General features: G+C 36.3%; 1 protein-coding gene across 1 annotated transcript in view; it reads right to left on the reverse strand.

The window, feature by feature from the left end:
* The window catches only part of TM9SF3 (transmembrane 9 superfamily member 3), a 62,153-nt gene that overhangs the window by 30,498 nt on the left and 19,967 nt on the right, over positions 1 to 11,688 (reverse strand). The window contains exons 6-8 of the mRNA XM_024734967.1: positions 10,870 to 11,036; positions 4,649 to 4,743; positions 1,505 to 1,635 (exon numbers count right to left, since the gene is read on the reverse strand). Of these exons, the coding sequence (XP_024590735.1) occupies positions 1,505 to 1,635; positions 4,649 to 4,743; positions 10,870 to 11,036 (393 nt within the window). The remainder of the gene's footprint in view (positions 1 to 1,504; positions 1,636 to 4,648; positions 4,744 to 10,869; positions 11,037 to 11,688) is intronic.

Below are 11,688 nucleotides of genomic sequence, written 5' to 3' on the forward strand. Positions count from 1 at the left end.
ACAAGTTATGATACTCTTAAAAAGAGGCAAAAAATGTTAGACCACACACCTGATTAAACCTTGAGGGCAGCGGAATGCCCTTCACTCAGCACTCCCTCATTATAAATTAGAATGCAAATTAAGACAATGACATTGTAGGAGGCTGATAAGCACCAACAGCCAGTCTTTTATACGCCAAAGATCAATTTTACAAACCATCTCTGGCTCAGCAGAGAGTATGATATTGTATTTGAATAATTAGTAATTATTAAATTATCTAAAGGCAAGTTACAGTGAATATTAACATTTAAAACCCCATTTACACAGTGGTAAAATTTATAATTTTAGTGAAACAAAGCATATAATTTTCACCACATCAAATTCAAAACTTTATGATAAAAATTATAACAGAACCAGAATTTTAATTTTTAAAACATTATGAAAGTAATTAATTCAGTAGATCATCTTTAAGAAGTAACTTGAATCTCTCTATATACTTCCTGATGGCCTGGAACTACTATGAAGCAAATTCTTTTCCAGTTAATTAATGAATGTAATTAATTACTCTACCCTTTCCTAACCTTTATCAGTTACTTTGCCTTGCAAAAACAAAAAACAAACAAAAGCTTTCAATTTTGAAGCAATCTGCAAAATATTCCTAAATAAAAAATATTAAAGACTTAGTAAAAATATATATGCAAGGTGTCTTTGAAAAACCTGGACTGTAAAACAACCAATCATCTGGAATTTCTGTGAAACCATTCAATAACTCTCATACGATAGAAAGGAAGCCAAAACGATTAAAATTCAGATGGAGATATGGGTTCCAGTTACAGTTCTGCCATTAACTATCTGTATGACCTTAACCAAGTTAATTGCCTCTCTGAAAAGCAGTAACCACCTTCCAACTCGCATACATATATGTACATATGTGCGCAAGTTTGCAAAGTGTACATTAAGACTAAAGTCTACTCCAGGCCTAAAGTTGTTTCTAGTAAAAAGACAACAGGAAGAATCTGAAGACTGTGAGTTAACTGTGTAAAGCGCCAGTATTTCTGTGCTTTAGCTTTAATATATTTAAATAATCTAAAACATTTCAAACTCTGTGATAACAGGTAAGATATGAGATAGGATTTTAATATCTATAGCACATATATTATCAATGTTAATACAGATGCTTTCATAAGGTTCTAAAAATAGTACACTACTACCAAAAAAAAAATGTTATGGAGAGTCTTCACTTCCTACCACTGCACTCACCTACCACATTAAAACACCCATGTTGCTTGTGTGTCATCATTCTTCTAAAATATACTCACCAGTTTATCCCTAGCTGTTCTTTCACTTTATTGGTTGACAGAATCAAGAAAAAATGTTCTTTACCTAACTTTCCAGGACTGGGTAGGGACTGGCTGCAAATAGCAGAAAGAACTCCTAGTTAAGAGGTTCTCTGGAGAGACAGCAGGCCTCACATTAGAGAATGCTTACACTCTTTCAGTTTAAAGGTAAGATGCAAGCAACTCACCATTGTTCCAAAAGGAATGGCTCTCGAAGCATGGTAATAAATGGCTATAAAATTGATGAAGAAGGCAGTGCCACACACCATAGCTGGGATGAGGAATGCACCAATGAACATCTGCTTTATCCATCTCCTTCCTGAAAGAAAAGGGAAACTATAATAATCAGAGAGCTAGGTTGACAGACAGACATATATTAATGTTTAAAAGGTGGTTATTTAGTACCAAATTATCTAAAATTCTAATGTAAAGAACTTAAATTTGACATCCTAATAGCTGTTTCAAAACAACAGCTAATAAAGACCAGTCCAACTATTCAAGTATGTCTAGTGGAAACACGCTTTTGATGTGGGTGTACTGGAAAAGAGCAATGAATTATGGTAAAATATTCTGGTGTTTCGTCCTGATTCTGCCACTGAACCGCTGTGAACGTTGGTAAACCACTCAATCTTTCTGGGCTACAAGTTGGCCTATAAAGGTGTTTTTGAACACCTAGGTGTTACTTGGAGTTCTGGAGCTTCTAAGAGGTGCCCATGAAGTCACCAGTAAAGGAAGGGCCCAGGTCCTCCAGCCCTGCTTCAACAGAACAAGTTCATTTTCAACAGTTTCACACATTGTAGTTTCATATATGCTCTCATTTGAAAAGAGGGTTACACTGCTTTAAACAAACAAAAGTTTAAAAATCCCTGGGTGAACGTTCCCTAAATTTACTCTTAGCTCTATGATTATAAACATATATTTAAATTCATTTCTATGTTTCAAAAGGAAAAATCAATAGAATGTGTTGCATGAGCTTCCTCTCAGCAATTAGAACTAAATATTTATAAGTTTTACTATTTCTTTGAACCTCTTTGTATTGCCAAAATTCTATTTACTGAGAATCTATTATTTAAATAACCCAAGGAAAGAATTTTTAAACTATGTAATCAAAAATTTTTTAATCAAGTTCATAATGACCAGAAGCACAACAGGAGCTAGCTTTCTAGCCCAGCAGAGCGCATGAGCAAGCACACCTCCGGGACACATCTTCATGCTGCTCAGGAACGTAATGTAAAGATTTAACATGGGATCACTATTAAAGCTCAGCCCCACAACCATAAGCAACAGGACCCAAACAGAAAGTGCTACAGGAAGAACTAGCAATATCCTAATTTTTATTTTCTTCTATATAAAGTTCTTTTCAATCATCTGTCTCTTAGAATTACTACCCCAGATCTTGACATTCTTGCAGAAAAACTCCTTGATTCTGAACTTTTGCCTCTATTTAATTTCTTTCTCAGGTATGTTTCAAGAACCCCTCCTTTCTAAACTAATACTCAGCATTTGAACAAAGCAAAAAGGGTAAGAACTAATTAAAATGATTATTTCTCTTATTAAATTCCAACTCTTTCCTAGCATTCTCTTTTCCTGCACTTTCCATTATCTTCTCAGATTCAGACACGGGTTAATAAATTCTATATTCAGCTATATTCAACTCTCTCTTTCTCCCTTTCCCTCCAACAGTCAAAAAGAATCCCACGTACGTTCCACTGGGTACAATCAGTGGCCCAGGCATCTGCATTGTGCTTCCTACTGTTCCCCAACACCCTTGGAGACTCTGGTCTTTAAATTGGGTCTGGAGCACTATCCAGTGCACTGAGGACAGTATGAAGTCTTTGAGCTCCACTGTAGTCCAGATCCTGAGATAACCTGAAGAATCCTTGATTCTCTGGGCTGACCTCTATATTCACCTGGTTTTAGGGATCGCTCAGACAAAATATCAGGACATGATCAGACCTCCTCAGGGCACTGTCAATCAGAAAATAACCTTTAGATTATTCCTGGTAAGATCTGATACTCCTAGGCTTAGGTCTGAACTCTGTCAACTTTCAAGAATAAGTATAGTAAAGTTTGATTGGGTGTTCTTAACTTGCAATTGGACTAAAAGCAAATTTATGTCCAAGGATGAATAAATTTCCTGTTTTGAGTAATCTGTTTCTGCTGTGGAGACTTTTTTGGAGGTCATAAACTGTACAATTCTTAGCCTAACTAGTTTTCAGGTTAAATTCAAAGTAGGAGTTACCTTAGGCATCCTTATTTCCTCAGGATGGTAGACCTGTGTGCTAAGACTCACTTCCCATATCTAGACGTAGAACAGAGAAACTGAACAGCTAACTAAAATAGTCAGGAATCTGCAATGATACTCCCTCAGGCAATCCAGAGAACTATCTCTGCTGAAGGTATACACCACATTAAGTCTGGTAGGACCAACTTTTTAAAAAACCATGGTAAACCAGGATATCCTGAGGGAATTTTAAATGCTCTGAGCTCCTATAGACAATATGTCTAATCTACTAAAAGAAGGCAGGATTCCCTAATGACGACACTGCTTAGGATGGGCTGGGAAAATCACATTAAGAAATCTCTATCCTTAGGAATATAATTTTAATGTCTTTCAACAACCCGTCATTCATAAACTAAAATATGCTAATCTACTACTTTTAGCACGTTTCTGACTCCAAACAATTACAGGGGAAAAAAAGGAACTTAAAAACCCTGAATGCCATCACAGAAAGAAACAGCAAGGAGCAGTGTCCTCATATCATCCATGTATACCCCGTCAATTCCAGGTCACAATAGTAAAGAAGCAAGGGGGTATTCAAGATGAAGCTCTCTTAGCAAAAGATTGTGACAGAAAATCTTTGTGCATGTCCTTTGATAAGTATTTAAGAGTCAACAGAAGTAAACAGATTTCCTTCCTATGCTCCTTCACTGTCCAGACATTTATCCATAAACCATGAAACATGCCTTTACATTCGGCTATGAAGCTATATATTCTATGTGGAAACATCCCATGGAGCACTACTAGGGAACTAGGCACCTGAAAGCAAAATAGTATCAATAACTTAAATACACTCTCTCCTACATGTTCCTCAGGGCTAATTCACAGTGGACAATGGAGAAATCTATTCATTACTCATAATTTTAGGAAATAAAATGCAAGCATTCCATAAAAGCAAATTAGAACATATAATAGGTATGGTGGAGATCATGTGAAACGGGATAACAAAGGACTTTACAATGGCTGTACTGCACATTTTAAATTCCATATACCTCACAGTGTAATATTAACATCTATAATTAAAAATACAAAGCAGTAACTCATAAATTACCTCCTTGTCTAGCATACAGACTTCCTCCAAAATAACCATTCACTGGAGATGTAGCAGCATAGACAAATATGGCTGTACTGAGCATTGACCCCCTCCTAAAAAGGCAAAACAACACATATGATAAACTAAAACCAACGATTTAAAGAAAATATCATATAGTCTATCACATTAACATTAGTTTAATTTCAAAAATAAATTTAGCAGGAACACAAAAGTATCCTTCTGGACTACAAAGGACCTCAAAAGGTCGCCTAGTGAAAGAATTTCTAGTTAAAATTGCATTTAAATAATAACAGACTGATCCTCATTCTTTTTAAATTTGAAGTTAAATTTCATAATATTCTAAACAAATATTTCACATTTCTTTGGCAAACATATTAGAAGCTGGCACTAAAACTGTTTTGCAACCCTGTGAACCAATCACATCATATGGAAAAGGATATTCATCTGTTAAGAAAAATCATTAGAATATTCCTTTTATAATTTAACTGCTGGAGATTCTTGCCTGCTGATAGAAATAAAATGGAAGTACTATAACCTATATTATTGCTATTACTTTAAATGGTATAATACTGAGACTTTTCCTATTTAGTTTCCTTTACACTGTTAAAAACGTTTTTTAAAATCCATAGGTCCACAAATCAACATTAACTCAGATCAACAATTTCTAACCTCCTCTTCCAATAATATCTAAGCAATTCAGACCAACTCTCCTATTAAATAAAACTGGACAAAATATTTTAAATGCCTAATTGCAAACAGAAATATTAAAATGATAAAATGACAGTATCATTTACCATAATAAAGAAATGTACTTAACTCACTAAAAATAAAGATCATTTCTGAAACTCACCACAACTAGGAAGGTAAAAGACTATAGACAGAAAATATAACCTTGTCAGTCTGAGATAAAGAATACTATTTTAAATAGAATTTACAAGAGTATCACACTAATGTGTGCACTGGAAGGATACACAACTTTCAAAAATTAACCACCTTCTGGATAATAATTATTATTCCATTCAATTGTCCACCTACAAAGGAATCATACAGCCTTGAAACATGTACCACTCTTCCATTCAAACAATTATGTTCCACTTCTTAAAGAAGATACATAAGTTAAAACACTGCAATGTTTAATTACACCAACATATAGCTAAATACAAGTGTCGCATAATATAAAAGTCTGTCATTCCCATGTTTAGAAGACTGTGGGTCTCTCAAAATCAATCAGTTTAAAAACCAGATTTGCCCACAGCCAACATCATTCTCAATGATGAAAAACTGAAACCATTTCCTCTAAGATCAGGAACAAGACAAGGCTGTCCACTCTCACCACTGTTATTCAACATAGTTTTGGAAGTTTTAGCCACAGCAATCAGAGAAGAAAAAGAAATAAAAGGAATCCAAATCAGAAAAGAAGAAGTAAGGTTGTCACCGTTTGCAGATGACATGATACTATACATAGAGAATCCTAAAGATGCTACCAGAAAACTACTAGAGCTAATCAATGAATTTGGTAAAGAAGCAGGATACAAAATTAACACACAGAAATCTCCTGCACTCCTACACAATAAGGATGAAAACTCTCAAAGAGAAATTAAGGAAACACTCCCATTTGCCATTGCAACAAAAAGAATAAAATACCTAGGAATAAACCTACTTAAGGAGACAAAAGAGCTGTATGCAGAAAACTATTAGACACTGGTGAAAGAAATTAAAGATGATACAAATAGATGGAGAGATATACCATGTTCTTGGATTGGAAGAATCAACATTGTGAAAATGACTATATTACCCAAAGCAATCTACAGATTCAATGCAATCTCTATCAAACTACCAATGGCATTTTTCAGAGAACTAGAACAAAAAAGTTCACAATTTGTATGGAAACACAAAAAACCCCGAATAGCCAAAGAAAAACGGAGCTGGAGGAATCAGGCTCCCGGACTTCAGACTATACTACAAAGCTACAGTCATCAAGACAGTATGGTACAGACCCAAAACAGAAATATAGATCAATGGAACAGGATAGAAAGCCCAGAGATAAACTCACACCCATAAGGTCACCTTATTTTTGATAAAGGAGACATGAATATACAATGGAGAAAAGACAGCCTCTTCAATAAGTGGTGCTGGGAAAACTGGACAGCTACATGTAAAAGAATGAAATTAGAACACTCCCTAACACCATACACAAAAATAAACTCAAAATGGATTAAAGACCTAAACGTAAGGCCAGACAGTATAAAACTCTTAGAGGAAAACATCGGCAGAACACTCTATGACATAAATCACAGCAAGATCCTTTTTGACCCACTTCAATCACTATGTTATAAAGCAGAAACTAACACACCATTGTAAAGCAATTATACTCCAATAAAGATGTTAAAAATTAAATAAATAATTAATTAATTAAAACCAGATTTGTTTTTTCAAGTATCCAATTAAACACTGCAGGTACTAACTTATTTCTTCCAGACTATCATTAACAAATTGATCCATTCTGTTTATAACTGGGTGTGTGACCACTGACAGAGAGTTCAAAAACGCTGCTCATGTGACTGAGAGTCCACAATGACTACCAGCAGGTTAAGTTTGTAGTCCCCAGGGACATTTCCACTAAATGGAAGTGTGAGTATATAAGTTACAGTTTTAAAAATCAGACATACCCTTACACCTCTTTGTTCATAAATATTTTGTGGGTATTTTACACCCAAAATAGACCATTTTCATCTACACTGAAAAAATCTGCTGAAGTGGGGAACTGTCCTCCTTGTTCATCTCTCCAGGACTGGGGGTCAGGGGAAGAGGGTGATATCTAAGTAGCTGCTTCACCTACACTTGCCATCTCACCACTGCAAAGCAAGTTTCAGCACAGCAGCTGCATTCTACCAGACTTACCCATACCTTCTCAAACACCATATGCCTTCTCAAGGGCTAATATCACACTAACCTGCATCCCTGCATTGATGTTGATCCTCTACCTATCTAAATATTTTTTTCTTCCCTGATTGCTATGACCATCATTGAGCAAAGTAATTTTCACATGTTACATTATCTGCTTTTTATCCTCTAGAATCCTTTAGATTCCTACTCTGGAGTGAGTCTTACAAATTTTATGTGCAAGTTTTTCATTTTCTCACCGCTTTGTATTTTTACTATCTCTATCTTCATTTCTACAGTCCAGAAAATTAAGAGACACATTCTAGAGTAAGAGTGCCTAGGTTCAAATCCCAGCTTACTAACACCCTTTACTAATAGCTATGTGATCTTACTCAAATTACTTAACGTCCCTGAGCTTTACTCTTCTCATCTGTGGGATGCAGATAAAAATAGTCCCTTTACGGGGCTGACGTGAGGATTGAATGAGCTAATGAGCATAAAGCTCCTAACACGGAACCTCAATAATGTTAGTCATTTTGATATCATAATAATACTGATATCATATCATAATAATACTGATATCATAATAATACTCACAGCTGTAGTACTTACCATGTAAATGATTAAGTATGTTCACTTCAAATAAGCTCTACGTAGAACAACTATCAATAATAATGACAGGCTAAAATAACAATGCATGACTTGCCTACTAATACCATCTATTAGATGTGGTTTCTTATTTCTAAAAGCTGAAGGTCTATAAGCAGAACAGCTTTGGAATTAAAAAATGAATTGCCAACGCTGTAACCCTAACGTTTCAGAAGGAACAAAGCAAAAACTTGGATTCTAGGAGAGGTTACCCACTACTAACTTATAAGACTGTGACTACTCCAAAGAAGACATACAGATGGCCAAGAAGCACATGAAAAGCTGCTCAACATCACTAATCATTAGAGAAATGCAAATCAAAACTACAATGAGGTATCACCTCACACCAGTTAGAATGGGCATCATCAGAAAATCTACAAACAACAAATGCTGGAGAGGGTGTGGAGGAAAGGGAACCCTCTTGCACTGTCGGTGGGAATGTAAATTGATACAGCCACTATTGAGAACAGTATGGTGGCTCCTTAAAAAACTAAAAATAGAAATACCATATGACCCAGCAATCCCACTACTGGGCATATACCCAGAGAAAACCGTAATTCAAAACGAATTTTTGTGCCCAATGTTCATTGCAGCACTATTTACAATAGCCAGGTCATGGAAGCAACCTAAATGCCCACTGACAGACGAATGGATAAAGAAGATGTGGTACATATATACAATGGAATATTACTCAGCCACAAAAAGGAACAAAATGGGGTCATTCGTAGAGACATGGATGGATCTAGAGACTGTCATACAGAGTGAAGTAAGTCAGAAAGAGAACAACAAATATCGTATATTAACACATATATGTGGAACCTAGAAAAATGGCACAGATGAACCAGTTTGCAGGGCAGAAATAGAGACACAGATGTAGAGAACAAACTTCTGGACACCAAGGGGGTAAAGTGGCGGGGGGTGGTGATGGTGGTGGGCTGAATTGGGAGACTGGGATTAATATATACACACTAACATGTATAAAATGGGTAACTAATAAGAAAGTGCTGTATAAAAAATAAATAAAATTCAAGAAAAAAAAAAGACTGTGAGTATACAGTCAGTGTCAATTCCGTAGTGATGCAGTTAATCCAGTATTTAATGTAAAGCATGACTTCTTGAAAGATTTGAAATGCTTTTCTTGAATTTGGGATTTCATTTGAAATATATTATATCCTAAAATAAGAACTACCTACCAGAACACTGAAGTTTAGGTTTTGGCCAATTATTTTAAGGTTCATGCGGTAAATAAATTACAAAGGTTATATTAAAGAAATATGACAGAAACTACAGAGAAATAACTTTGTTGATTAATACACATCCACTGCAGTTCAACAAGCACTGATTGAGTACCCTGCATATACGAAGTTCTTGAGGTACTCTCAGAATGCAAAGATAAGACCCAGTCCTTGCTCTCAAGGAGCTTACTGTCCAGTGGAAAAAACAGCAAGTTAATATAGTTAAATATTTAATATACAACTAAAGAGCTATGCTTTCAGCAAAACAATTTACTGCTTGTCCACCAAATGCCAAGCATATTTAAGCAAGAAGGCATCATGAACTGAAACAGAGGTACGAGATGTAACTGGGGACAAGTGTCATTCTGACTGAGGACTTAATGGGGTGGCGTCTATACCCCAGGCTCAGAGCATGTTTGCTTTGCTGAGGTCATGGTTCCCTGAGCACAAGGTTATAGTGCTACTAAATAGGGACTTGAGATCTTGGTGAATGTACAACCTTTTCTTATGATCCAAAGGCCTCACATCAAGAATTTCTTGCAGGACTTCTCTGGTGGTGCAGTGGTTAAGAATCCACCTGCCAATGCAGGGGGCACGGGTTCGAGCCCTGGTCTGGGAAGATCTCACATGTCATGGAGCAATTCAGCCCATGCACCACAACTACTGAGCCTGTACTCTAGAGCCCGCGAGCCACAACTACTGAGCCCGTCTGCCACAACTACTGAAGCCCACGTGCCTAGAGTCCATGCTCTGCAACAAGAGAAGCCACTGCAGTGAGAAGCCCACGCACCGCAATGAAGGGTAGCCCCCACTCGCTGCAACTAGAGAAAGCCGCATGCAGCAACAAAGACCCAACGCATCCAAAAATAAATGAATTTATCAAAAAAAAGAATTTCTTGCAACTGGTTCTGTTTTCAAAGAAAAAATGTACCAGAAAACCATGTAAAGATAGGATAAGAAGTCATTCGATTATTTTTCTAAACTCATGTGCCTTTTCCACCACTCTTTTTACTGTTATTTACAATGCCTTCTTCTGTTTGTAGAGTCTACAAGTTTTGGAGGCAGATGTGAAGTACTAACTCAGTAAATGTGTAATCCTTGTGCGTTTCTTATAAAGATCTAACTGGATCTTTAGATTTCAAAAAAGTGCCTATTCACTTTGTCAAACAACTCTGATTTGTAACTAATTCTGCTCATACCTCTAATGGAATATAACCTTTATAACCAACCAAAATGTTCAGTAAGGTTAATAATTTTAGGATATAACAGAAAAATATACTTACAGCTAAAGAATACTGCTCATTATTTATTTGCAATAATGATATTTAGGCTATTTAAATTCTAAGATAATTGAAATCAGCAAGTATTTAATTATGATTGACTTAAAGGTTCCAATTATTAAAACTATTCAAGAACAACAAAAAAGTAATAAAGTTAAGCACATGAACTTACTCTGTATACAAATCTTCTATCATTGCAACAATAATAACAATGAGAGACACAGCAAATATCTGACATCCAGAACCAATGAGAGAGGAAAATATCAGCGGGTGACTTGATGGTCTAAATACATCTCCATGCACCTGCTTCCATCCATACTCATCTCCTAGGTCTCTATCCTATATACATATATATGTTGAGAGAAAAGAAAATAATTCAGAATGAAATTAAAATACATAAAATAGGTAAAAATTTACAATTACAGTCGTAAGTTCCCTCACTACAAACTTAAAGGTATTAAAAGGGTTTCAAAATATCAAGAAAAGACATTTGTTCAAATTTAAAATAATTTCTGCCTTAATAACTTATAATGTTAAAGTGCTGTAATATTACTGAGGCTCAGGAAGATGGATCCTGGTTGTACTCAGAGAATCTCAAAGAATGGAAAAAGAAGTCTAGGTGCAAAAAGAAATGGTCAAACTGGGAGAAAAGCCCAATGGCTCTCTGAATGTTACTTTCAGACACTACTCTTGACCTTTACGTCATGACTAAGGCTCACATATGAGTGGGGGCCATGTGGAGAGCAAAACTGAAGAAGATTAAAACCAGTACTAGAGGGCTTCCCTGGTGGCACAGTGGTTGGGAGTCCGCTGGCCGACGCGGGGGGCGGAGGTTCGTGCCCTGGTCCGGGAGGATCCCGCGTGCCGCGGAGCGGCTGAGCCCATGGGCCATGGCCACTGGGCCTGCGCGTCCAGAGCCTGTGCTCCGCGGCAGGAGAGGCCACAGCAGTGAGAGGCCCGCATACCGCAAAAAAAAAAAAAAAAAAAACAG

This window comes from Neophocaena asiaeorientalis, unplaced genomic scaffold, assembly GCF_003031525.2.
Source record: "Neophocaena asiaeorientalis asiaeorientalis breed wild unplaced genomic scaffold, Neophocaena_asiaeorientalis_V1.1 scaffold240, whole genome shotgun sequence".
NCBI lineage: Eukaryota > Metazoa > Chordata > Mammalia > Artiodactyla > Phocoenidae > Neophocaena > Neophocaena asiaeorientalis.